Source organism: Vipera ursinii, assembly GCF_947247035.1.
Source record: "Vipera ursinii genome assembly, chromosome: 17".
In the NCBI taxonomy this organism is placed as follows: Eukaryota; Metazoa; Chordata; class Lepidosauria; order Squamata; family Viperidae; genus Vipera; species Vipera ursinii.
Window position 1 is genome coordinate 2,028,798 of NC_139530.1, and position 27,957 is coordinate 2,056,754.

The window sequence follows — 27,957 nt, forward strand, 5'->3', positions numbered from 1 at the left end:
TAATCCTGAAATCGCCACAGGTCGTTCTTCACTTACAACCATTTGTTTAGTGACCATCCTGAGTTACAACCGCGCTGGGAAAAAATAAAAAAAGACCGGTTTGCACACTTGCAACCTTTTCAGCCTCCCCGATCGTGTGATCGAAATTTTTTGCATTTGGCAACTCGCTGTGCGTTTGTGACGGACGCACTTGTCGTGGGGTCTGGTGATCATTATTTGTAACCTTCCTGGATGGCTTCCGACCAGCGAAATCAATGGGGGAAGCCAGACCCGCTTAATGACTGCACAATTCACTTAATAACCGAAGCAATTCGCTTAACAACTGTGGCAAAATAATGCCACGAACTCGCTTAACATCTTGCTTAGCCACAGGAATTTTGGGCTGGATTGTGGTCATACCTGCAGTAGGGCCCTAACCCTTACGCAAACGCCAGATTAGAGCCTCTTCTCCATCCATCGTGCACAGCCGGAGAAACGACAGTAGAGGCGATTTGTATTTATTACAGGCTTCCAATTTCATTGCTATTATTATACAGATATGCTCCAGTCAAATCTTTCTATATTCCGGCCGTTCAGGTTGTCCCCACCCCGTCTCAATAAGATGACCAACCGAAATAACGTAAGATTTTATACTGGCACCTATAAATGATATCTTTTAGAGAAGCATTCTTTTTATAATTAAAACCCTACTTATAAACATTCAAGTAAGGTAGCCAGAGTAGAAGCGGAAAAGGGGCAGAGGAGAGGGGATTAAAAGTCTCTTAAATAAACCGGCCTCAAGGGACAGAAGTTCATTTTTTTTTTCATTTTTCTGAGCAGAGTTCATCTGAATCCCTGTGTAGAAACCGACTCCCTTGAACTGCAAATAATAATAATATTAATAAAATTTAAAAAAAAAGAAATAATAGCGGGCCAAAGGAAATTTTAAAAAGCAACGAGAAAGTGAGTTGGGTTGGATGTTCACTCTCCAAAAGGAGAGAAAAAAAAATTGTCCCGTTGGATCAAAACTAAACACGCTTCATTGGTCTGCATGTAAGGCCCAGAGGAGATGGGTCAGGTCCGTCTGAATTGGTTTCAATAAAAGCAGACTGTGTGCAGAAAAGTCCTCCCACTTTTCTCTTCGAATTCTTGTAATAGCTCATCTATCTCATTTTCCATGTCTTCCGTGTGCTGTATCTGCAGAAAAAAAAGGGGGGGAACATACAAGGTAAATTTATTTAATTGCTTTAAACTGGAGAACAAATGTTTTCTTCCAACTTCCCCCCCCACCTCCAAAATACACACAGAAGATCCCGCCCCTCCAGACGTGAGCCCAGAAATCTTAGGACCGAGACAATTTTTCTATTTTTTTTGGCCCTCAAAGCTATCTGAATTCTCTGTTTTTAGCATCTCTCCATGAGGACTAGCGAGTTGCTTAAAAAAGAAAAAAAAATGAAAAAAGTAAATCTCAGCCAAATAACAATAAGCAAAAAATACGCTCCTCTCCTTCCCAAATGATTGGAACTGTTCTCCCTTTTCTCCATGCCTTTTTCCTTTCTCTTTCTTTCTTTCTTTCTTTCTTTCTTTCTTTCTTTCTTTCTTTCTTTCTTTCTTTCTTTCTTTCCTTCCTTTCTTTTCCCTTCCTTCCTTCTAGATAATTCATTCAGATATTATTGGGGGGGGGAGAAAGAGTCTTTTTTGTGTTTTTTTTTAAAGTATGAATGGTGTTTTGGGGCTGAATATCAGTCCCCAAGCTTCATTCCATATGCTGTCCCACTGAAAACACAGCGGGCGCCGTGAGCACATTGTATGAAGATGACACTGTGGCTGGAGAATAACCTTCGGCGGAGGGCACTTCGCCAAGCTGGATGAAGTGGATGGGCCACGTAGTCCAAAATATACATTGCGAGAAGGTTAGGGTGTGGGATCAGAGCCATCAGAAGAATTTCAGGGAGAGAGATGGTTTGACTTACACACTGGCACAGCTCACAGATAAGGAAAGCGCCCAGGGTTGCCTCTTCGTGATTATCTTGAATGTCCACATTTATTACGTGTACAGGCTGACAGGTTTCCTGTTCTCTAGAATTTAAATCTAGGATGACAGAAAGGGGGGGGGAGAGAAAGGTTATGAAAATGGGGGGGAGGAAAAAACCTGTTTTTTCTATAGGCAAAGAAGGAAAGCCAAATGGAGACCGTGCATGTTTTGGGCGTGTGTGCTTGGCCCCAGGATTTGAATTCCAAACCCAACTAATGAAAGACCCCAAATCTGCAAATTTTATGCAAGTCTGGTTTGCATCGTTTAAGCAAGTTGGACAGAGAGAGGCTGATATATCAAAGCAAAAGGCCAAGAATCCCTTTTGGTTTCTGAAGGATTCTATCTGCCTCCCACGGTCATTTGCGCACAGCATTATAAAGCCCAAAGCTTGACTTTCTATGCAAATCCAAGTCACCCATTTTTGAACCTCCCCAAGGCCAGGCCTTACCTTCTACCACTTGATCGTAAACTCTTTCTTCGCACGTTAAGATCAAATCAAAGACGTCTTTGCAATTCTGGAATCTTTCCGGACGCGGCTTGATCCGTTTGTTTCTGTCTAACATGTGCAAAATCCCGTTCTGTGTATAGCTGAAGTGATCAGGGTTAAGGAACTCACAAAGTGGAACAGCACTGATTTTTGTTATGGCAAACACGACTCGGTTGGGGATCAGTAATCCAGAAAGGGGGGGGGGGGGGTAACAACTTTAAATTGACTTCACAAACAGGAAACCTGTTGCCCCTGAAAAAAAACCTTGCCAGGCCCCGGTATCATTTTAGAAATGCAGGACACACTTTTAACCTTCTCAGTGGTTAGAAATCTGGCAACTGTCTGGTTGGATGGAAAACTCAGGCTATAAATCAAATAAATAAATAAATAACAATTAGGAAAATAACAATTCCCCATAGGGTTTTATTGATTAGATCACCATGTTGTTAAACTGGGATGATTTGCAATTATCTATGTTAAAAAGCTTTAATATTAATATTTAGTGAGTTGGCATTTTTATCTTAAGGCAGAAACTTTCTATTGGTGAATAAGCCTGGCTAGGATAATGGGATAACAAATGTCCTTGCTCAGTCTATTTTATCTTATCTTATCTTATCTTATCTTATCTTATCTTCTTATTCTAAAACACATCATTGTTATTGCTTATTCCTTCATGGTCCAAGGAAGGCAATGTTTAAATGAAAAAAATTCTTGGATGACAGCACCTCAATTCTAGCCTTTTTTGCTTTTGCAAAGCTTTGGATCAATTCTAGCATGACTAAGGATGCAATTGAACAAATTCAAAGATCCCAGAATGACCTACGCGGGGAGTTTGGCCAGCCTAGGTTGAGGAACATCTACAATCCCAAACAGCAAAACCACATCTCTGCTGCAACCCAGAGACTGATCAGGCGAAGGCCACGATTACAGATAGTTATGGCTTGTAGACACTTATGGAGACAATTTGAAGACTCAACATGAGTCCAACTTCTTCCTGCAGCTATTGACAGTGCCAGCCCAGATCCACCATTCATTTGATAAGAAAACAGACACTTGATTGAAGCTGGAAACCATTCCGCATTCCTTGAGTACTATTCTATGATGACTTTCTTACTTGTGTTGAGCAGAACCCACATTTGTTGAGGGAGAAAGGCTTTAGCAACCAGTGAAGCAATGTGTGGTTCTTGGTGTTCTAGTGTTTAAGCGTACCTAGTCTGCTCAATTATAGTTTATTGAGTCAGTCTCAAGCTTTGCCAACACACTAGGTCCATTGAGCAAGGTCCACAAACCACGAAGACTGGGGCAGATACAAAGGGCTTCCACAACACAAGAGCAGCCCGAGTTTGACTTGGTATTTGAAAGGCTGGTGTCTCACGAGGCTATTTTGAGAGGTGAAGTGCGCTGAAATAATCTGACCAATTTGTAAGGGCAATTCCAAGCAGAAAGGAGCAAATTTCATGCAGAGATGGGAAAATAAGGTGGATTATTTATTCCAGGACCTGCTTGGTCAAGAAACTAAGGTACGATTTGATGTCTACCTACCTCACAGTAGAAGGTCCACATCTTGTGGTCTAAAGGACTGCAGTCATTAAATAAACGTCCCAATTGTACTATAACCACAACCAATTCCAAACCATTGTCTCCTTTTGATTATCTGCTAGGATGTTATGGTATCTCTTGCACACAAAGCAGCAACAGTAAGTAAACCTTTTCCGTTCATCCTCATAATATCCCTGCAGGGAATCAAGAGATGGCAACTAAGTGAATTTCAGTTGGGCTAGGTTTTGGGCATGGGACTTCAATCAAGTAACTAAAGAACTGGGGAATGTGGTGCTGGAACAAAAGAAGAGTTGAAGAACTTGGCCTCGTGAGGGACAAGAATTGGAGGAATGGACAGTGGAGACAAAACAAAGAGGGAATCGTTTCTCTCAAAATACTTGGAAGACTGGTCGTCCAATGATGCTGGATGGAAGTAGAGGAAAGGTCTTGTAACTTGCTTGCAGAGCATGTTTCTGTATGAAAGACCTTGTAGTAAGATATGCGATGGTAGCCATCTCAGACAGCTTTCAAGCACAGAGGATGAAAGTTCGTCAATAGTTGCTAGTCAAGATGGTTAGATAGTGCCTCTAAAACCAACCACACTAGACCTCCTGGTTGCTGAGAAACAGGACAGGTCTTTAGACAAGAACTTGGCCAACTATTAAGTCCTGTATCAGATCAGATCCCTACAACCATCAAACCCCATGCATTGCTGGACTCCTCGTGAGACGTGTCTTGAGTAGACAAGGGTATCTCCAGGCTCTCACTGTGCCAAAAGCATAAATTCCTAGTAGCTAGAGGAATTTTTTTAAAAAATTAATCTGACTTTCTTATTCCCTAAAGAACTGCAGACATTGCTGTTCTGACAACAAAATCTTATGCATGTTTTATACACGCAACGTCCCAGAGGCCAAGTTCAGAGGAGGAAGGCATCAAGACAGAGTTGCTTGAAGGCCCAATTTGCTGAATGAACCCCAAGTGGCTAGCTTCCCAAGACACGTTAAGCCACAAAGCTTGGTTTAGCCTCACGCTAGCTGGGTTTACGAAACATATTAAGCCAAATACAAAAAAAAAAAAAAAACCACAACCCAGCATCTGGCATTGTGGATCAAACCAGCAACTTAAAAAGTGGCTTTCTCTCACGTTGCATTGACAGCACACATTGAAATCCAAGGCTACAATCTATCCTGTTTGTGCTTTCAACTGGTGTGTGCCCATCTCTGGAGGGGAACTAAAGCCACAGAGAACTTCTGCCTTCGTTGTTGGCGGTTCAAAGGAGGAACTTGACAAGCCAGGCGAAGTCAGGAGATGGCGGTGAAACCTAAGTCCCCGTCTTCCACAAATAGGAAGATCCTCTTTTTCACTTTCAACCTCCCATCTAACCTCCTTCCGATGTGCTCGCCTTCTTCTGTCCCCCAAGAGGAGTGACCCTTTGGATCTGTCCCACCTTTGAGGTGGTCTCCAAGCTTACCTGGGTCGATCTCGTGCTCTCAACTGCAGATCAAAGCAACTTGGCAGCAACCAACACTCAAGTCTTTTCTCTTCAGTTCCAGGGGCGGAGAGGATGAAAACTGGGTCACTTCTCAAATGATTAAACGTTCATTTCTCAACCAGAAATGCAGTAAATAGGGTCGAGTTGATCCAATCAACCTGCCTAAAAGGGTGAATAACTGCCCAGAGACAGATTTGGTCCAGAACCTCCAGTTCTTAGCAGATTTATATTTATTAAATTTATATAGCCAAGCAACCTTGGGTGGCAAACAAGACTCAAAAAAATGATGAGACAATAAAACACACTTCCAATAATTATCTCGCAAAGTAATCTCACCCATCCCTATCCTCAAAGCTGCCAGGGGATCTAAGGTGGGGGATCCTGCCATGTGGTCCAGATCCTACGGGGCGGTGGAAACATCCCATGAGAGCTCCTAAAATTTCACTTACAAAGAGGGGTCCTTGCAGCTACCGACTGAGCACTTCTACAAGCGGAGGAAGATGTAAGCTTGCAACTGAATTCCAACATCTGCTAGACTGCTGTCTCTCAACAGTCTCCAAGCAAAGCAGGAACGGGAGGGGTACTGCTGTAAATCCTCTCCACCCGTCCCAACTGCCCCTTTCCCCTGTGGATGATTAACATCCACCTAGCTGACGTCTTGGATCCAATAATGGTTCGCAGGAGGCGAATTCCACAGCCAACAAGGGGAACAGAGGGCAAGGAGGCGAGCGTTAGCCCTGTATGCCAAAAGAAGAAAGGAGGCGAAGAAAGGCTGCTATTTCTACGAGAGGCCAAAGGCCTACGGCGGGAGATAAGTGCCCGCTGAAGTGAGAGAATCTCAATAGGTAAATGAACCAAAAAGAGCGTCGACGCTGATATCACAATGTAAGATAGGAGAACATGAAAGCTCTTATTCCGGCGCTTTCCTAGGGCGCAGAGTGGGAGGCGCCAAGTCAGAAAGGGAAGCACCTTCCAAGGTCAGAAGGAGCTTGGTTTGGATCAGGAGAAAGGCATTTCCCGCCCCCCCTCCAAAAAAGTGAAGATCAGGATCTTGAGGGAAAATCCAAATGAATGCCACGTGGATAGTACAGCAGTTAAAAGATTAGAGCAAAGCTAACATCTAACCTAAAATATGGAAATCCTTCTGAGATGCTTTGGCCCTGTTTCTGTTTAAAAAGGACGCTCCGTGCTAACTACGGAAGAGATGAGCCATCGAGATGTTTTGGACCTCAACCCCCACCTCAGCTCCAGCCAGCCTAACCGATGGCAAAGCACTCTGGGAGAAGCAGTCCAACTTGGAAGATGTTTCACTTCTCATCCGAGCAGCTTCGTCAGTTCAGAGTCGATGAAGCTCCTCGGATGATGAGAAGCGAGAGGGCTTCAAGGGAAAACAAAGGAAGTCCAGATGCCTTTCGAAAAAAAGCATCTTTCAGATAACCCATGACCGGGATGACAGAATCTCCACAGGCATCCTAAGGACGTTAGCGTGGCAGGTTGCCAAGTCTGAGGAAGAAAGGGATGGTTAGGAGAATCCCCTCCACAGATCCCAAGGACTATCTCAAACGATGGAAGTGGGGGGTGGGAAAAAGAATGTGTTCTCTTTCGCAGGGCCCAGAGGAACAAGGCCAAGCTGGGAGGAGGAATGAGACAAAAGCATTTAGAACAACTTATCAACATTTCAGCAAGGACTACGATGAGGGCCGCTTGCCAAAATTGAAACTGAGCCTGCCGATTATCTGCTTTAACCTTACAAAGTCTTCTTCCTACCGTCTCATTTGGCTTGTCCTCATCAACTCCTTGCGGACTGGCGTTCATTTCGGTTGGCTCTTTCTCAACCCGCCAGATGGAAAATCCAAACTGCCCCATGCCAGTCACTGCTTTTTTTTTTTTTTGGCTTTTCACTCTTGCAAAGGTTCTCCTACATTTCAAAACCTCTTTGCCCATCAAAGTTTCTCCTCTCGGGAAAACTTTTAACGTGACAGGATTTTTTTTCCTCAAGGAAAACCTGCAGATTTCTCAGGCCATGAGATGACGCACTGTCTTCCCCAAAACAAGGCATCTTTCCCCAGTCCTTGCGTGTGAATTTGAGACAACCTAGAACTGCTCTTCCCCGGCCTGGTGCCCTCCGGAGGTGAACTTTGCGTTGGCTGAGCCTGATGGGATTTGAAGTCCAACCAATCAGAAAGGAAAGGTCTGCCAGGAGAAACGAAGAGAGGGGAGACATCAGCGTTTTGGACTTGCGGAGGTGCCAATGGCATCGGAAACAAAGGCAGCAAGACACAAAAACCAGATCAACATGTCATTGCTTAGTTTTGCCTGCCCGGAATCTATAATGGGAAAAGCCATTTAAGTCAGGGAGAGAGGAGAAGAAGAAGAAAGGGGGAAAACAGTGGCTTGCTTCTCACCATTTTCTCAATTATTTCTCTTTTCTTTGAACATGGTAGCTCAAACCAAGTGCGTTCTTAAATAGGCAAAGCCTTACAAATATGGCGGGTGAGCGTGCCCAAGCTTTTCTTCCGGATATATTACTTTAAAAAAAAACACACACAACAAAACTGAACATGCCTCTTTGGTTCCCTTGGAGAAGGGCGTCACAAATCTGCTGCTGAGTTTTGGGTAAAAGCCAGAGAATTTGCCCCAAAGGCTAACCCTCCGTTGCGTCTTTCCTCTACGTCTAGAAAAAGGTCGCCTGCTTTTCTACTGTACCTGGCTCTAATTATGCCAAAATGTGCACTTGAAGCAATCCCATTTCTTTCCCCTGGCTGAATCTTGCATCTCTACTTCAAAGGATAAGCCCCCAGCGTGGGAGACCCGTCCTCTCTCCTCTGCTTCTGCGTTAACAAGGAGGAAATAAAGGCAGAAGAGAACAAAAAGGTTTTTAAACTCTTCTTCCAAAGGCCCAGAGTCCTAATTCCAAAGCAATTCAACCAACGGCAATCCTGGAGAATCCGGTAGGAATCCTCTCTTCTGGATTACAGCTTTTCATTGAGGTCTCTGGAGGGAGAGGACCAAAGGCAAATGGCAGGAGAACATCTAGAGATTAGGTGGCAACGAAAAGGCTCACCAGATGCCTTCTCCATCGTCAAGGTAGCAAGAATTAAGAGTCTATTTTGAGGGAGGTGGTTTGTTCTCCATTGGGTTTCCGAACGTTTCGTTAACAGGCTAGGGAACGTCTTCAGCGGAGTCAGTGTCCGTGTTCTACTGTTTATAAGGGCTCCAGGTCTGAGCCTCATTTGACACAGCCGTGCCCGAAGCCCTTATAAACAGAAGAACACGGACACTGACTCCGCTGAAGATGTTCCTTAGCCTGGAAACGAAACGTTCGGAAAACCAACCCACAAGCTCGGAGGAGGAACCTCCAGCCTTACCCTCCACCTGAGCCGCAGGTATTCTCCTGTTTATTCTCTCAGGCTTTTTAAATCTAACTTTTCATCTCTTAAAAGCAAGACTGGTTTTAGCCTTAATTGTTCTTACTAGTTGTCTCTGCCCGAGGCTGGCTCAGCTACTTCTAACTCATGTTTTGCCCGATTCGCTAACTTACAGATAGTCCTCGATTTACGGCCACTGTTCATTTAGCTACCGTTCCGAGGTCATGACTGCTTTTTTTAAAAAAAGCGATTTATGACTGACCCTCACCCGACTGTTGCAGCGTCCCCGTCATCACGGTACCGTGATTTGGGCAACTGGCATGTATTGGTGACAGTCGCGGCATGCCGGGGAGCCCGTGACTGCCGTCTGCAACCTTCCCAGCTGGTTTCTGGCAAGCAACGCTGCCCGGAGAAGCTGGACTTGCTTAACGGCGGTCACAGAAAAGTTAAAGTCGGGTGTGGTCATGTGCTGACTTACTTAACAACCCTATCACTTAGTAGTGGAAGGTAAGCCCCAACTGTGGCTGTAACTCAAGGACTTCCTGTAAATATAAGAGCTGGATCTGCACAAGCCACACTGGAGCCTCATGGTTAGTCTGCAATTGAGGGTGATGACTAAACCCAGTTACTGAAAATGTACTTCTTTGGGGGCAAACGGCACAAGCTAGCCTTCCCGTGAACTAGGCTTGTATTCCCCTTCCTAACTAGCACATCTGCAGGGCAGCAGGCTGAGGAAGGCCTACTGGAGGAAATCTGGTTATGTCATTGCAACAAGTCAGGGTGGAACGATTATTCCAAGATCTTCCAAGTATCCTCACTACTTAAAAGCACATTTCATCTGGCTCTGGATTATCACTAGCTTCAAAAAGTCCTGGCGTCAGTTTTGCCCACTGATAATGGCAACTGACTCACGGCAGCGCAGAGATCTTTCTCCATCAGGCTGAACCTGGTTTGGGACCACATCTGACATCTTCGGCATGCATAGTAAGGTCCATTGTCTTGGGGTCCACAGAACAAGAACTTGGGTCTTCTCCCAGGCCGGACTGTAGGCTGACCTAGGCCAGGAACGTACCCCAGCTTCAGAATCCACCATTCTAGAAACTCAACCCAATACTGTCCACGCTTGGCTCGGGAAGATTGACAGGGAAAACAAGATGCAGTGCCTGTCTTGTCTACTAAACAAATCCAGGATTAAGTGAGGTCTCCTGCTTGTGTAATTACGGCTGTGGGATGATTAATAAAAGGATGAACTGAAGTGTTTCTGGAAAACCAGTCATGGAAACATTCTTCCCACACCTGTGTAGGAAACACAGGAGACAACAGTCTCCTCCAACACTGGATGAGATCGGTGGCCAGGTCAACTCCCAGGAAGAGGTGACGTTTGAACCTGCATGAGGTCCAGCCCAGCTCTAAGGGACGATGGGAGTTGTCATCCAAGAATAGGCCTGTGCCCTATTAAAGGGATCTTTAATGTCTCCTGAGCTAGATAAAACTATTAGTAAAGCTATTTTAATTTTAAATTTTAATTTTTTTGGACATATTCTGGCTGCTCCGCTTAGCAGCTTTTTTTTTTGCATTTATGCCTCTTAATTTTTGCTCAAATATGCCACCTCCGCAGGCCTCTTTTCAGCCCAATGGTGCAGGATACACTTCTGGGTTGAACTGGCAAATCCAAATTTAGGAAGTGTCTCCTTACTTCCTGGCAGTTTTTAAAGCCAGCTAATGTTTTACACTGCAGTGAATGCAAAGACCAAGGCCTTGATTTAATTCTACCACGGGGCATTCTTTTGTGTTTGGGTAATTGGAGAAAACCCAGAAATGAGCCAACCATCTCAGAAAGATTTCCCATTTCCTCAAGGCAGATGGAACAATTTCAATCTTCTGACAGGCTAAAAATCAGAACTGCTGAAGTTGCAGATCTAGGTGAAAATATCAGGGAATCTCTTAATCAGAATTTAAACCCATAAATAAGTGGTTCTCACTCATTTACGTGGAACAGCTTGGAAGAGGGAAGTCTTGAACCCCATGGGTCATTTGGTCAATTTTGATCCTGGGTTGGTGATCCCAAATGGGAAAATGGCATCTTGCAAATGTCTTAATGAAGGGAGCAATCTACGCCTCCTTTGAAATCTCCCCCCCAAAAAAAGCCATCGGTGCTGCTCTTGTTATGTACAAATTTAAAACTTGTGTGATATGAAGAGGGAGCAGGGGTCCATTTTAAAAAATAATTATATTGCAATTATTAAGCGGTCAAATCTGGGCTCAGACCCTCAATGGCTCACTCTACCTCATAATCTTCCTTGCAAACTTTCCTCCCTGTTGACTGCTAGCCTGTCACAGACACGGGTTTGTGCAAAAGGCGGTCAAAGGAACAGTGGTGTCAAGCACCAGGGGAAATCAGGAGATTCGGGTACTTCTACAAGAATCTGTACTACTAACGCTCAAACAAAATTAGTGGGAGTTAAGAAGGAATTCAAGGTGGGCTGGACTTACAAGATACCTTGTGGGCCCGCAGGGACTCATGACTGATGACATGTTTGACCCCTCCCTCCCTCGGGCTCAGCCTGGTCCTCTCCTACAAGTTTTCTGAGCTCCTAATTTCTGGCCTCTCTCAATAGTTCAGGCTTGAATTTTACCCCATTACTCTTTTCTTTTAAAGAAAGTGTTGTGTTGATTGCTGCTTGGGAATTAAAAAGACTCCCCAGGCAACTCACTTTACGGGCGAGTCACAAAAGGGCCTGCTTCTCCTTCAAACTTAAAAGAAGGGCTCTGTTCTAACCTTGCCTCCCAGACCCTCTTAGGTTCATCCCTGAGGACCATCCCTTGCAGCTGTAGTGCAGGACTTCTGTCAACCCAGAGGGCCTTCCGAGAGAGGGGAAATGGAACAGCCGCTTGGTGCTGGTTTCCAGGGGTTGGTGGGTAGGTGAGTGGGTGGGGAATACACATTTTGCCATTCTAAGCAGCTTTTTTTTTTTTTTACCTTACTGTCTTGGGTGGTCCTGGCTGTGGCGCTTCCTGTCTGGGTAGCCTGGGCGATTTCTTGGTTGACCACGCAGACTGGAAGGGGAAGCAGGGAAAGAAGCCAAACCCTCACCATAAATTATCCACCACGGCCTGGAAGGTCCCCTCGAATCAAAGCAGGGGCCAACACTCCCTTTACACATGGGGGAAGGGGGGGACTCTTTTCCCCTCCGTGGATCAAGAGTCTGCTGATTCAGACTTCAGGGCCTGCGGGAGGAGCCGCTGTTGGTCTGAAAGCAAGCAGAGAAGGGTAGTGGGCCCAAAGAATGCCCAACAGCTTCCATGGCTGGCCTTCTACTCCAGCAACATCCTCCATCTTGAAATCAGATTGGCTCAAGATGCAGTCTCCACCCCGCTTTAAGGAGATTTTTGCGGCTGTTCAGATTCAGTCAAGCTCCCCCTCCCCAAACCCTGAGCTTAAAAGAGAGTCTCTCCCGTAGCATTGGACCATCAATGCAGGACTCTGCAGTTGCTGCCCTCCAGGTGTCTTCTGCAACACCTTGGAAGTGGTCCGTATGCCCCCCCCCTTTGCTTGGTGCTCAGACAGCCCCTTCAAGAGCAGAACTACCACAACCAAAATAAAAAGCAACCCCAAGAGAATGGACGGGGGGGGGGGGAGGGGGCAAAGGCATTTTTTTTTAATCGTGTTTGAGTGCTCAGTACAAACAAATCATTTCACATGAGTGAAGCCAGCCGTCAGCAGATCCTCAGAATGTCTAACATTATTTTAAAGGGGAGGAAATGATGGATCTCATCCTATCAAGGCTGCAACCTTGGGGAGGAAAAGTATAGCCCGATTGTATCCAGGACAGAGGGGACCCATCTTTCCTCTCTAAAGCTTTTGTGTGCTAGTTCTCACTGACATGTTAAGTCTGCGGTTCGGAGCCAACAAGGGGGTCTTACACAAGGCTACTGGTGGAAATTTGTTATGACCGAAAGCTTCTTGCCCAAAGCACACTTAATGTGGAAAACATGGGACATTAAGGAAAAAGATTCCCAGTTTTGCTAGGTTTGTCTGTGACTCATTCAGTGGGAGAGAGACAGACACATCAGGAGAGACGATGTGTAGCTAGCCGCCCTACTGTAGGTTTGATGCCAGTAGGAAACACATGGTGACAGGACCCCCGATCCAAAGTTTGCTTGAAACATCTGGCTGTCCAGAGAAATTTGTAGCTTGTAAAGACCGGAGGAGACAAGGTTTAGCATTTCCTCCAAAATTTCTGTGCGACTGTGTGGAAATGGCCACTTTTAGTTAAGGCCGGGTCACACATGCTAAGCTATGGCTTACTTCAACCCTCCTTAAGATGAATTTATATCCACTAACCGGAATGGCTGCATTCACACAACATGCTGAATTCTTAGTGCCCTGTGTGGCGCTTTTCAGGCTCCGTGTCCCATCTGATTTATTTATTTATTTTTCAAATTTCTTTTTAGTTTAATTTTCTTTTAATTAATTAGGAAGCCAAGCACATTGCTCAAGGTCAGCCTGCTGTGTGCGCGCGTGTGCATTAGATTGGTTATCACAGTATGGCGGAATCCAGCCATAGTGAAGGCCATTGGTTCCAATGGCTCCAAACAGGTCTAAAACAGGGGTCTTCAAAAACTTGGCCCCTTTTATGACTTGTGGACTTCAACTCCCAGAATTCCTCAGCCAGGCACGCTGTGTCCCCTGTAGGCGTTGCCACCGCCCCCCCCCCCAGGGTAGCAATTTCTGCTTCTGAAGGCCTTGCGGTCTTTGGTGAAAAAGATCCGTCTGGGAATCCATCACAGGAACCTCCGACCCCATTCATGGTCTGAAATGGCAGGCTTATCAATTCAGTGAGAACTAAGGCGGCCTAGCAGATGAGCGTGGCACAGGGTCAAAGGATCAGATGCCTCCCACCAAAGGTCTCATGGAGCCAGTCACAGAGCACATCTCAACGGAAGCCAGTCCCCTCCAAAAGCACCTGTTTTGGGGTCTGCCCTACCAGCCCAAGCTCTATGGCCAGCTGGGGCCTGAAGAACAACATAAAGGTGAGGGTGGGAGGTGAAAGCTTTCTGCTGTAGCCTTCCCTGCCACTAACGCCCAATGGAAGCCCCTAGAGAGATGCAAGGCAGACCTCTTCCTACGTAAGCCTTCTTCTGTCCCTGGCCAATGGTATTTACAAAGGTTTTAAGGATCTGAGAGCTCTCGACCGGGGGCCTATTTCCAAAGAACACGAAAGTTCTCGGTTTTGAAATTACACGACATGACTTGAGCAGAGAGCAGCCCTTCTCCAAGCATGCCATCCAAATGGTTCCCAACTCCCTGCCTCAGAAGACCAGGAGCTTTTGGGGGAAAGCTTTGTCGGCTGAGATTCTGGGGGGGGGGGGCGGGGAGAGAGAAATGCTCAAGGACTGCCTGCCTAGCAAACTCCTGTTATTGGCCCCCCAGGCTGGGTCCTCAACCCTGAAAGATGCTTGATAGGAAGGCCGAGCTGGATACTAGAATGCAAGATGTCTGCACTGAAGGACAAGAGCTGAAGAGAGGCAACCGCTGTCCAGCTGTTCCGGAAGGGTGAGGATCACGACACAGCTACTGTCCCAATCCATCTCCTGGCTCAGGGAAGGGGCCTTCCCCGGGGCCCCACATCAGATGGGGATTCTACCTCTCTCCAATTTCTTTGGAAGGACATGAGGGGGAAGGGAGAGAGAGAAACCGGAGGGCAGCTATCCTGTACAGCAAAGCAATTCGCTAGATGGTCCTGGGGAAGGTGGTGTGGGGAAAAAAAGGCGAAGAGGATCGGAGAGGCGAGGATGAAGAAAACTTTTTTGAGCCCAAGTAGGCTCGGAGACAGAAAGTCATCTCACACGAACCACGGGGTGCCTCAGCTCAGTCTGTCTGCACTAAAGAGCTCCCCTGGGGGGGGGGGGATTAGACAAAAATCTATCCCAGCAGCCCTACCTGAAGGAACTGAAATATGAGCCTGGGATTTTATGTGGGGGAAGCCAGAAAGCTACAGCCTTGGCCTTGGGGACTTGACGGAGAGAAACACTCCCAAGGCAGAAGAGAGGACAGCGGAAGTAGGGTTGTTCTCAACCAAAAAGCTCGACTTCAAGGCTGTGTCTCCCAGTTTATTACTGCCGGCGACCGACGGGCCCATCCTTTCCAGAGACTGAGGGGCTTCCTAGCGTCGTCGGCACAGAAAGGCAATTGTACCCCAAGAGAGACACCGGCGTCCCCTTGCTCTAACCAACCTGTCGCACAACTGCTCTACTCAGCGGCAGTTAAGGGGTGGCGCTAGCAGCCCTTTTCTACTGTGTGGAGCACCTGCTGCTGAGACCTGGAAACACCAGACTGGGCCAGAGTCAAGTAGCCACGTGTTCCTTATGCAAAGGAGCACAGAGACGCCTCGGAAAAGAGCAGAGCGCACGACTGTGAAAGGGCCTTCCGCAGGGATACAGTTCTTTGTCTTTCCTAAGGAGGTCACTGTACATCTGATCGTATGTCGTTTTGAAATCGTAAACGTTGGGCTTGTCTGGGGCGGGTCCTGGCAGCTTCACGTGAGTCCCGGTACCAAAGGATCGGACGCTGAAACCACGTTTACTGAAAAACAGAAAGGGGAGGGGGAAAAAAAAGAGAAATCTCCATTAGTTGGGACAGTGGCAGAGAAATTGGGCTGATGGACACAACATTTGATGATCGGTGACCCGAATCCCAGAACTGGCGGGTCGTTGCTTTATAATCCCAATGGTATCCTACTTGTGCTTTACCTTACATTAAGGGAGAACTTTGACAACAGCTATCAAGATACCATTTAAGGTTACAACAAGACCTTGGTTAGTTGAAACAGGAGTCTTCGCCCACCTCACCTGCCGTTTGCTGCAAACTTTAGGCATGTAATTCTTTAAAAAAAGAAATAAAAACATATCCTCTGGTTCTCAAACACAGATTATCTACAGTTTAGCTGTTGCTGCTCGACCCAGTGCGGATGAGATGAAGCAACCTGGCCAGAGGTAAACATTTCCCCCCATTCCCCGGGTTGATTCAAAGGGTTTCCTTCTGCGTTTGTTCTAAGAACATGGCAAATCCACGTCCCCACAGGTTCAGCGGGCGGCACATTTATTCTCCATTTCGTTCAAGCATCTGAACAGCTTTTTTGTTCATTTCATTCCCTTTCTTGCCTCTATTCAAGCATTACGGGAAAAGGGACCGAATCGAAAGGAGCTGGAGCATCAGCCGGCAAATCGGTGAAGTCATTGGGCAGGAGAGCGTTAAGCGTGAGAGCGCGTTCTTTGTTTGTGGCTGGCTCTGTCGTTTCTTAAGGCGCTCCCCCGCTCCCCAGAAGCGGGCTCTTTGGAACTGCATTAATGAATCTCAGCGGGACCCAAAGAGCATCAGTTGCATAAACAGTAAGCAAACAGTGTGGCTCGCTGGCAAGCTTTCAACACAAATTAGGAAGCTCTGTCCAAGGGCAAGGAGAATGCATACCCAGCCCTCAGGGCCGGTTGTACACAGGAAAGCAATTTTCAACTCTTCCTTCAGATCTGGGCGGCTGTGTCTTTTGAGGCCCCCTTTTAGAACCATCGGTTCGGATCGCAGCCCGGCTGATCTAAATGCTGATTTCTCCCCGCCCACCACCACCACCCTCAAAAACTCAAAAGACGTCGTTCCCCAACCGAGTGTCCTTCAGCTAGGCTGGGAATAAGTTCCCAACATTGTCACTCCCGGCAGTTCTGCCTATAAAGTGCACATTTCTTGCAAGTGCTTGGCCTTCTGTTCCTGGCATCAGAGATTTGGGGGAAGAAGAAAAAAAAAAAGCTTTCAGATTCGCCCTTCCATCCCTCCACATCCCCTCCTCCACTCTCAATGTCAGCTACGGGCTTCAAATACACACCTGAGCTGCAACTGTAAGGATAATCCTGCTTTGCTGTACAGATGCCGATTGGCTGAAGCCATAACGTAGCTTGCTTTGGGCTAGGTGCAATGTGCAGTCATGAAGGTTTTAAACTGCATGCAAGCCTGACATCGTGACTCCTTTAACAAATGAGTTTTAAAAACAATCATGGCTGGATTTGGGCAGTGGTGTGCCTATCATGCTTAACACTGCAGAAGAGGGCTAGCCTACTGCCCACTGGCCACGGTTAAGTTCTGACGGTGTTCTGCTTGGTCCTTGCGTTCTCTAATTAAATTTATAAAGCTACTTCCTAGTTTTGGTATGCTCAGGAGCTTCTCAGCTGTTATGACTCCCAAGAAAAGACCAAAGAAATGTGAATTGTACAAGAGAAGTATTTTTTTCCTCTTTGCTCTGTAAAAGAACCTCTAATTTAAATAAAGCCTACATGTTCCTGTTCACCCAAGCAGCAAATCGCTGGCCATGTTAATATGTTGACTAATAGCTGCCTCTGGTCAAATGTATTCACTTAGTGGGATCACCTCTCTTCACTTAAAAAGTTGGACAATTTTTAAGCCTAATTAACCATCAGCGGCTGGGCTTTCAGCAACAGAATGGAACATTTTAGTCAAGTAAGTCTTAACTCTGCTAAAGGCAGGAGGAATAAACTTTTTTCCTAACTGGATGCCTGCTAGCTTTATTTGGACTGCATTGCTTAAAACAAGCTCTAGATGGTGGAAAAGAGTTAGGTTTGTGTAGCTCTTTGCTGCCACCTGGTGCCTGTCTTGAGTTTTGCAGGCCAAGTATAAACATCCTTTAATTACCTACTTAACAAAAGCCGGTTTGATGGTATCTGAACCGAGTAACATACTCACCTAAGAAGCGCCAAGGTATCAACCATTCAAAGCCAACTTGGCTCCAGAACTGCCTTCTCATCCACAAGGCCCTCATACTCATTTAGTTATCCAGTTAACCCAACCATCTGCACTCACACCAAAGAAGAAACTAACTAGCTACCGGCAGTTTGTGATCATGGTTCCATTTCTACATTTGTGATCGTCTCAAGGAACTCTGGATAAATTTAGCATGCAAATTGCAAGCACAGCCTATAAATAGAGCTCTGTGTCCTGCTTGCTAAGATTTTTTACATTTCACAGCAAAACAAGTACAAACTATAAATGAACACAAATCCCATGGCTTATTTTTATTTAAAAAAAAATAAACAAGTGGACCTAGTCTCTTCTTTGAAGTTCGCTTTGAAAGTCACTGAGCCATACTCAAGATTTCCATCCTACACAACACAAGCAGCAAAAAAAAAACACAAAGGTGAATAAAGTAATGCACAATGGAGATTAGTTCCATTCATCTCAATGGGTCCACACAGACTATATCAGGATCTGAGCAGCTGCTATGGACAATCAGCGTTGGTTAGTTTGGGGCGGTATAAAAAAAATACTATAAAAAAGAGGTGCATTATTGGTTTTGGTACCATTTCACCCACCCACAACCCATATTCCTGCAATATAGGACAACAAACATTTGAGAAAATCACGTACGTGGCAATGTGGACACAGCTGCGGCCTCTTTTCATGGGAGATGCCAGAACCCCCAAGTTGTAACGTGCTACAAAGACTGCAGCACATGCCCCGACCCACTAACAAGCAACTTTTGTTATCTCAGCACCTTCTAAATTGGGTGGAAATCTTCTCAAGCACAGAAGTGCAATCAGCCTGATGGAACGCTTTAAGAATTTATTAATAAAAATTCATACAGCTCCCCGTCTCACCAAAGAGGAAGGCGAAGGAAGAAGGCTGAGCTTCAGAACTTAAAACAAGAGGCTAGAGAAAAGATCGTGCCAACTTCAGAAGCATCAGCATCGGCTTTCTAGGCAAAACCTTTAAGAACAATTTCTGTCCGGTCCTGCTCAGCCCTGCCTCAAACAAGGTTTTCTGGATGCCCCTGCCCCACCCCCAGTAATTTGGAAAACTAGTAGCTCTTGCACTGTGCTTCTTTCCTTAGCTTAGGTTGGAAGGAAAAGAGGGCAAGAAAATGGGGAAGAAAGAGGAAAGAAAGCCTGTGGGACAACAGCATACCTTGTGCTGGGTCTCACTGATGCCGCCCTGGGCATCCAAGCAATATCTCAAAGGGGGGAAGGCTGCCTGAACAGGAGCTTGCAAAAAAATACTCATTCCATGGAAGGATCGTATATAAATTTCACCCACACTTCATCAAGACTTCAGCTACTCTTTTGGCCATGTCAGCTGGAAATTTTGAGTCACAAGGCATCCAGATTGGGGAAGGGGCGAGTGACCTCAGCATCACAGAAATTAACCTCACCCAATCTGGATGTAAATATTTATTTATACCTCCCCTTTCCTTAAATTTCCCCCGTTTTCACCACCGCACATCTCTTGTCTGCCTGGTTTCCCTTTTACCTTTCCTCACCCTGAGGACAGGGCCTGGGTCTACATTGTGAACAATTTTAAATGGCTGAAATAGCTCAAGAGATATTTCTCCCAGAAGCTGGATTTTGATACGTAAAGTATATTGCCCAGGGGCAATCCCTGGTCCCCATGAGTAAATAAGGACTAATTCAAAGTTTCTGATTTCTACCGTAATCTCCAGATTCCCTTAAAGACCATATTGCTGTCTGTCTTTTTTCAGGTCAATCAAAAGTTCTGAGAAGAGGCATCAGATCAATCGCACTGTTTCCTCAAATATTTTTTACCTTTTTTTTTTGCTGGAAGTTGCCCAGAGGAAAAAAAGGGGCCACATTTTCATTTACTGCCAAGTGGAGATAATCAGCCCCAAGGAGAGATGCCCCCTATCATTTAGAGGTGGCTTCCCTAAGGCAGCTCTGAGTGAAATTACACAGCACTGTAGCCAATGCAAGGGAGCATCTAACTGAATACTCCATTCACAAGAAGAATTTAATTCAAGGCCACATTTGTGTCACTGCCCAGATATTTCTCCCTAGGATGGCATTTTCAAATCCTGCAGGAGGACAGCGTGGGATGTACGGCTGTTCAATGATACTAACACCTCTGTGCCTAGTTTGTGCATTACACAAAGCCACTGTTTAATCACAACTGGTTCAACAGAATAAAACCTAACATGCTTGGGGGTCACACAAGCATAGAGTTTCAGAATCCTGGCTGGGTTCAGCCAACATGGGAAGCCAAGCCGGGCTTAGGGGGCAGGAGGCAGTGGGTTCTTTGGGACGTTGGGAAGACCGAGTCTGAAGAATTTATTTATGAAATTTGTAAGCCACCCAGAGTCATTGAGAGTGAGTGGGCAGCCACATAAAATTAATTTATTTACTTGCCGCCCATTTTGCTGTCCTGAAACCTTGGACAGCAGCTTGTTGTTCACAGTTATTTAAAAAACAAAAAAACAAATCATTCAGAGCAGAGCCCATTCCTTGTCTATCCCATCAGGAGGATAAACTGAAATCTTAACAAACCGCTGAGAAGGAAACACTTTGGCACTAGTGCCAAATAGTGTTTTTAGCAGTTTGCACCCTTCATTTTCCCTCTGGTTTGAAGCATGCAGGAAATTAAGCCTTTTCTGTTAAAATGGGGCGCTTTTTTTTCCCACGAGGGAGGGAACACGTTTGTTCTTTTTACTCAACGCAAGGACCGGCAACAGAAACCAGCTCTCAGAAACTCCACCATTTGTCTTCCACACACCCCAAACTAACACAATGCGCTCTTGCTCCATCAACTGAGAATTCCAGCGAGAACATTTTGTCTCATTCCGAATGCAAATGACAGGGCTAAATTTAGGAAATGAGTCAGGCTCCAGATGGACAGCTGCTTCGACAACCGAAACACTGCACTTTTAAGCTTGTTCAATTGTGCCTTGTGGCAGTTAGGTTATAAGCAGTCACGAGTGAGGGAAGAGGGTGGCGGCCTTTAATCTTTGGATGTAACCAGAGACCCAAGGTTCACAGCTCTGACACAACAAAGAGCGTTTGTGTGAAACCACAAAAGGTTTCCCGTGTGAAACAGACAAATGGGGAACTGCTTTTGGAGGTCACAGACAAAATGATCGGCAGACCGCCAACCAAGTCATTTCAAGGTCATCACGCAAGGCACGCGTCCTACATTGGACAATGTCAAATCAATGCTGAGGTCCCTGACCCATCTCAAAGCGCTCCTGGTTGGAGAAAGCTGGCTTGAGACGGGAGTCTAGTTGCCACATCTTAGCTACCGCACCAAACCAGGTTAAGAAAGCTTAACTACAACCTAACACGTGTGGAAGCTTTTGCTGCTAGTGGAAAACAAACAGGCATCTGTTGGGGTTATGATGCTTGCCGCCAAAGTCCCTGCCTACTAAGATGGGCAGAATCAGTTTATGAAGCTGAGTGCCAAAGTCACGAAAAGAGGAATCAAGCAGCTAACTCTCCTTTGGGGTTTTTTTTTTTGTACAGCCGGAAGAGCTGGTGGGCCTGCAGACTGGAGGCAGCTGAGAGCTGACACTGAAATCAAGCCAAAGAGAACGTTAGCGATTTCCAGATTGCGTGAGCTTGGAACAATTTTCCACCTGACTCTCTTGCTCTGGATGGGTCGTGGAATCCTGCCGGTTTGCCTTCTGGTAGACGGGCCATTTTGTGAAAGCGCCAGCAACGTAAAAGCCGAAATGCGATCACTATCCCACTGTCCTGGCCATCTAGACTTTCCCCTTGATTATGCAGGGTCCGCTACGTAAGACAGGGAAAGGGAACCATGGATTTGCCAGCAGGACTCGGTAGCCAAGTGAATCGTATAACACGGCGTTCTGGGCTCTGCACGGGACGCGTTAAAGACTGCAGCACAAAGCCTTTTGGGTCAGCAAACCCCTTAAATGTTCTTACTAGCTCGTAATAAGAGAGAACTGTGTCTTCAAGTTCTATGTATGCAGCAGGGGGAGAAGGCTGCCATTTCCTGGCATGTTGATAAGGTGGGTGGGTGGGGGGAACACAGCCAAAAAAATCACACGGACGGGAACAAGAAATGGCAAACTCTATCCTAACTCAACAGGCAAGAAATAAAGAGATTGCTGCCAATGATGGAGGAGGTGGTGGTACAGGCCTATAAAGTTCAATCTCTCTTCCATTTGGGGGGAGGTTTGGAGAATAATAAACTGCTGGGACGTCTAAAACAGAGAACGGCAATTCACAATTACTAAACCATGGTTTTCATCTACCATACAGATAGTCCTCGACTTACAATTTTTTCAGTTAGTGATCATTCCAAGTTTCAACGGCACTGGAAAAAGTGGTTCTTCACACGCCTGTTGAAGCATCCCCAGGGTCACATGATCAAAATCCAGGCGCCTGGCGACTGGCTTGTATTTATGACAGTTGCAGTGTCCCTGGGATCACGTGATCCCCTTTTGTGACCTTCTGATAAGCAAAGTCAAGGGGGAAGCCGGATTCCCTTAACAACCCATGTTACTAATTTAACAACTGCAATGATTCACTTTTGTCAACGGTGGCGAGAAAGGTCATAAAATGGGGCAAAACGCACTTAACTACGGTCTTGCTCCATTTTGGCCCTGATCGTGGTCGTAAGTCGAGGACTACCTGTGGACAATCGCTTGAATTTAACAGCTGGAAGTCAAAGTGGTATTGTATAAGCAGAGATGATCCATGCTAATATCCCCCTTATAGACGCGAAGCTTCCCAGTAAAGATGTGGACACTGTATCGCTGGCCTGCTTAAATGTGACTTGCTTAGTAAGTCGTGATTTGACAATGTGGTTTGACTTAATGAGTCATGGTAAGTTTCACAAATCCACGCTGGCTGGAGAGGTCAAACATATCACCCACAACCTTGTAGCTCCCTTGAAATCGACAAGGTCACCTAAAGCTGTATTTTGACTTCCTGGGATATCTCTCAACCCAGCCAACTTCATGGATAATACTTTGAAGGAAAAAAAGGGAGCAGTTATATTCCCTGGATGGAGGCGCTGGAGAAAAAGTAGGATTCAAGGATATTAAACACAAGTGATTGTAAGCAAGCTCTGGCTAGACCACCACAGTGGGATCGTGCAAATTCATACCCACACCCCCAAACGAATTCTGCGTTGGAGCAAAACGCAGAATCCCCACCTTCCTCCATTCCAACCCAGGCATCAGATGGAAAACAGGAAACTGCAATCAATATGTGGACTAGCTTGGCTTGAGCTATTTAAAAGTCAGCATTATTCTTGTTCCCCAAATGAGCACGTTACTCATTAATATGTAGTAGGCATTGCTTGGACTCCTGCTTGTTTAGTCGGTAAAGCAGAAGGAATGCTAGCGGACTACAAATTCCTCACCATTAGCTACACTCCCTAGTAAATAGTTTGAGGACATCTGCCATACCTCAGGTCCTGATCCTTGCAATACAGCAACAATCTGTAGTAAATTTAGCTAGGGGGAAAAAAACACACATGCAAATTTCAAACCTCCTTTTATTGAAAACGTTGTAGGAACGCGATGTCCTTCTCTGTAGGTTGCAGCTAGGAAATAAGTGTTTCTTCCCTAAAACTCGTGATGTACGAATAACCAGAATAACCTATGAAGACTCTTATTTTTTTTCTGTGAAAACACAATGGTGAGTAGGCATGTTTAATTTCAAAATTCAGAGTCTGAGCATTTGAAATCCAGCCTCTGCAAGCTTCCAGAATCTCTTCAGAAGCGCCTTCCAAGTGTTTAATGTGTTTTTATCAGACTTATGCCAGAAACCTGTTTAACAATTAAAAAGTTCAACGTGCCTGCAAAACCCGTTGAGTTACACAAGTGCAATCTATTAATAAACACACGTATTACAGGTTGTCCTTGACTTGCAACCACAACTGAACACGATATTTCTGTCGCTGAGACATTTGCTAAGCGAGTTTGGCCCCATTTTACAGGCTTTCTTTCCACAACTGTTAAGTTAGGAACACCGCTGTTAAGGGAATTTGGCTTCCCTGTTGCCTTTGCTTGGCAGGTCGCAAAAGGGGATCACGTGACCCAGGGGCACACTCCACAACGGTCGTAAATATGAGTCAGTTGTCAAGCATCTGAATTTTGGTCACATGACCATGGGGATGCTTCAACGGTTGAGGACTACCTGTATTGGTGTTTTTCAATATAACTATGTATACATTTGCTTATATTTGAGTTTCAAAGCCTCATTTAATAAAGAGATTTTCCCCTGAAGATCAGCTTTCTCCAACATGGCAGCTTCCCCTCCAGATACATTGGAATTTTAATTCTACCGGCAGTAAACGATAAAGACTATAGTCCAGGGGTGTCAAACTCGCAATGTCACGGGACATGTCGTGATCTATTGCTGTTTTTCCATTGCCGGCCATGGGGCGGGGGCGGTTTTGGCATGACGCATCAGGCCAGTGGACCGGCAGTTTGACAGCCCTGCTGTAGTCCAACACATCTGGAAAGGGAAATGTTTGAAAGGGGCTAATGCTGATCTCTGTTCTTTCGTTGTACGTTTCCATATGCAGCAGTAAACCATTGCTTTTGGCTTAGCCACTATGTGCATTCAAAAATAAACACCAGGTTTTCCCGTACAACGGGTCTTCAAAGTCACATAGCAGGGGGACTTGCTGTCTGAATTGTAGGTTTCCTAACCTGCAATCCACTGCATGTCACTCAGTTATGATCACTTATCAAAGCAACCTAATGAAGCAAATATAAAGAGTCCCAAATGGGAGTCATAGCAAAGGAACATGGCTCCGATCATTTCCAGAAACAAAAGTCTCAGCCACTCCTTGCTGAGAGCTACTCTCTGCCACCTCCCTTATTAGTGTTGGCTGGGAAGTCTGACATACACACATTCCGCGTGATTCGTTTCTTCAAAAATATAATTGCACCTCGTGCCACCTACAGCTATTTTACTGGCAGCCTCACTGTAAATTTGCAGTGGCAAATCGAACCCCAGGCACCTTTACTTATGCGTATAGCCAGAGGTTCTGGCAGAACGTGCCATTTGGGAAACGATTTTGCTGACTGTTAATACTGCATTTGCAGGGGAGGAAAAGGAAGATTAAACAAAAGAGCAAGGATCAGGTTAGATCCTGGGTTCAAGGGCTCTCCTAGGCTGGCGCCCAAATACTCAACGAACCAGTTGCAAAATTATGTAATGTCGACCAAGCCACATGGTTGTTTTCAGTGATTCATGTACGAGAGACGCCAAGCTTTACGCCCAGAGCTCATGAAACTGCAAAACAATCTGTTCGGTATAAAATCCGGCTTTGAGAAGCTCAGGCACAATACTGCCTTTCCTAAAACAGGAAAAGCTAAGCGGGCTGAAAATGATCACCTGTTGGTCTTCTTCCCACTGTCCTAAAGTATGAAAGTATGCTGTGAGAAGTTTGGAAAACAAGTGATTGCCTTCGCTTAAGCAAGTGTGCTTAGCTTTCTAGTAAGCTAGTGAGAACGACTGGTCATTCTCAACTTATGACCATAATTGAATTCCAAACGTCCGTTGCTAAGTGAGATATTCGTTAAGTGCGTCTTGCCCCAGTTTAGTGTCTTTCTTGCCATACCGTTAACTGAATCACTGCAGTTGTTAAGTGACACAGTAGTCAAGTGAATGTGGCTTCCCCATTGACTTTGCTTGTCAGAAGGCTGAGAAAGGTGAGCACTTCATCCCGGGACATGGCGACTGTCATAAGTCTGAGTCAGTTGCCATGCACCTGAATTTTGACCACAGGACCATGGGGATGCGTCAGCGGTTGTAAGTGTGAAAAATGGTCATGACTCGCTTTTTTTTCCACCACCCTTGTAAATTCGAAGCATCGCTAAACAAACTGTTGTAAGCTGAGGAGCATTTGTACTCCATTCCATTTCTCCCACCCTTCATTTTTCCTCTTCCAACTAAAGCCAACATTGCATTCACACACCCAATCCTTACTGGTGTCAACAGAAGAGAACATTTGTAACTCGGGGTTGAACTGTGGAGCCCATGGCGCTGAGCTTGGCTGTCTGTTTGCCAATATTTCACGGTGTTATGTAGTCGGGTAGGTAACATCCAAATGTCCAAGCAAATAACCAGCATCCAGGACTCTGCAGTCTTTGCTGAGTTAGGGAAATGCCACCCCTAAACACCACCACCCCCCCGAATAAAACTGAATGCTTTGGAATTTCAGAGTCTGAAGTGCTTGCCACCCCCACCTCTTACTTCTCCGTGACTCAGCTTAAATTGCAGTTAGCATAATATCTGAAGCTCTCTTGTAAAAGGGAGGATAGACAGGAAGCTCTGAATAACACTAAAGCAAACAAAATCTGTGAAATATTGAGTAACTGTGTCAGAAGGCAGGCCGAGAACAGAGAACACGCTGGCCTAGATACGAATCTAAAGAAGAAGAAAAAACTACACATTCTATGAAGGAAGTGGTATTAAAATTACAGCAGTGTGCCTTTTTCCTTTAAGTCACTATTTACATGGTGGAGCTGGGGTGGGGGGGTGGAAGACTGAAAGAAGCCTGGCAAGATGTAGCAACAGATCTAGAAGTGTGGAATTCAGGAATGACAGAAGTTGTGGTAACCCCTAGACATTTGTGGGTAATCCCAGAAACCAAAGCACAGTCAGATCACGTTATTATTTGGAGTGAAGGCCACCAGGAAATGTAAAGTAGGAAATCAAAAACATCTTGGGGGGGGAAAATAATTACTACACGTGGATGATGTGCCTGTGTAACTACCACAATCTAAATTCAAATCCAGGGAGTCTTACCTTTTGTCCAATCCAGGTAGCAGCATTTAAACTAACTTCACAAATAGGCAAGTGGGGTCAGCCCCCCCCCCCGATTATTAATTCAGAGTCTTGACTTAAGGAGTATACCAGCGAAAGAAATAACAGCAAGCTGTCTCTGTAGTGTTGCCATAAAGCAGTATAAGCAGGACCTAACAGGCCCCAGGAGTTGAGCTTGCCTTGATGTTATCCCCGCTCCGTTTGGTGTCGGAATTAGGGCATTTCCCTAATCCAAATGCCAAACAGGAAATGGAGAGAATGGAGATTTTAATCAAAAGCATCCAAGATGTACCAAGGGGCAAAAAGTTGTCGCGTGAATGCATTTTTTTAAAAAAAGAATCTTAATTTATCCAGAGGCAGCTGACTAAACTTGGTAAGTCAATACATACCTAAAGGATGACTCCAGGGCAAATACTCTCTTTTAGCCTGGCTACCTGACAGGGTTGCTGTGGGGCAAATAGGAGGGGGTGGGTGGGTGGGGGTAATCTATGTAGACCACCATTAGCTCCTAAAGCAATAGTAGAATTCTAATGAATATAATAAACAAATACAAATTATATTTAATTAGAACTCTACTCCTATTGCTTGAATAAATATAATTAGCACTCCTACTGCTTTAACAAATACAAATCAATAAATATAACTTACTGGAATTCTACTCCCTATTGCTTTAATAAATCTAATTCATCTTAACTTATTAGGATTTTAGTAAATACGTTAATTCTAATAAACAAATCAAAACCACGCTGGGTGCCAGGCCTGCAGATACTTGGGGTTAGGGCTCAACACCCCCATTGCTGGCTGCTCTTTTTTTTTCCTTTTTGAAGCCGGTAGAGAAACTCCTCTTCCTGCCGCCCGAAGGGAGAGGAATCCCTCGCCCACGGCTCAAATGGCGTCATGTTTTGTGGAGGAACCGTTGAGGACGATCAGGGCCTCTCCCTGCCCGAATCTCCCCCCCCCACCGCCCCCGCTTCAACCCCGGATCCCTCGAGGGAAGGAGGGCCGGGTGGTTGCCGGAGGGTGGCAGGCGAGCGGGGCCTCGTGGCGTTACCTGAGGATATTGTGGGCCTCCATGCTGCGGTTTTGGTTACTGGAGCAAACCACAGCCACCCGGAGCGGCGAGGAGGGCATGGCTGGCTGGCGGGGCGCTCCCCCCGGCAAGAGAGAGAGAAAATAGGGGCTGGGGAGGGGTGAGGGCCGGCGAAGGGCCCGCGGCGACGCTTCCGATGGCGGCGGGGACGACGCGGCTGCTCCTCCCGGCGTCGACTTCCTCCTTCTCCCTCTCCCACACGAACAAAATGGCGGCCGCGCCGAGCGGAAGAGGCGGGGCCCGGCGACGTGTCGGGCCCTTCCGCTTGTCCCTTCACTTCCGCCCTCCGGCCTGCCAAAGCATAGAGGCGAAAGGGCAAGAACGTCCGTCCAGCCTCCCCCCTCTTGTTTTTAGTGTACTTCCGAAAGA

At 45.9% G+C, this 27,957-nt stretch overlaps 1 protein-coding gene across 2 annotated transcripts; it reads right to left on the bottom strand.

The window, feature by feature from the left end:
• SSU72 (SSU72 homolog, RNA polymerase II CTD phosphatase) lies at positions 1-27,782 on the bottom strand. Of its 2 annotated transcripts, none has more exons than XM_083375670.1 (5): positions 27,550-27,782; positions 15,343-15,486; positions 2,463-2,602; positions 1,953-2,071; positions 1-1,176 (listed from the first exon to the last, which is right to left on the bottom strand). In XM_083375670.1, exons 1-5 carry the CDS (start codon positions 27,627-27,629, stop codon positions 1,075-1,077), a joined length of 585 nt encoding a protein of 194 aa, XP_083231796.1. In that variant the 5' UTR covers positions 27,630-27,782; the 3' UTR covers positions 1-1,074. The 2 variants fall into 2 exon arrangements, with proteins under 2 accessions (XP_083231796.1, XP_083231797.1); XM_083375671.1 differs by lacking the exon at positions 27,550-27,782 and adding an exon at positions 16,778-16,900.
• Positions 27,783-27,957: the final 175 nt, after the last annotated feature.

Excerpts from the sequence above, each read along its gene's own strand:
- SSU72 (XM_083375670.1), bottom strand. The coding sequence starts at position 27,629 with ATGCCCTCCTCGCCGCTCCGGGTGGCTGTGGTTTGCTCCAGTAACCAA. Across the intron at positions 2,603-15,342 it reads CTTAGGAAAGACAAAGAACT|CTATACACAGAACGGGATTT; the intron begins GTATCCCTGCGG and ends TGATCACTTCAG. Across the intron at positions 1,177-1,952 it reads TCTGTGAGCTGTGCCAGTGT|ATACAGCACACGGAAGACAT; the intron begins GTAAGTCAAACC and ends TTTTTTCTGCAG.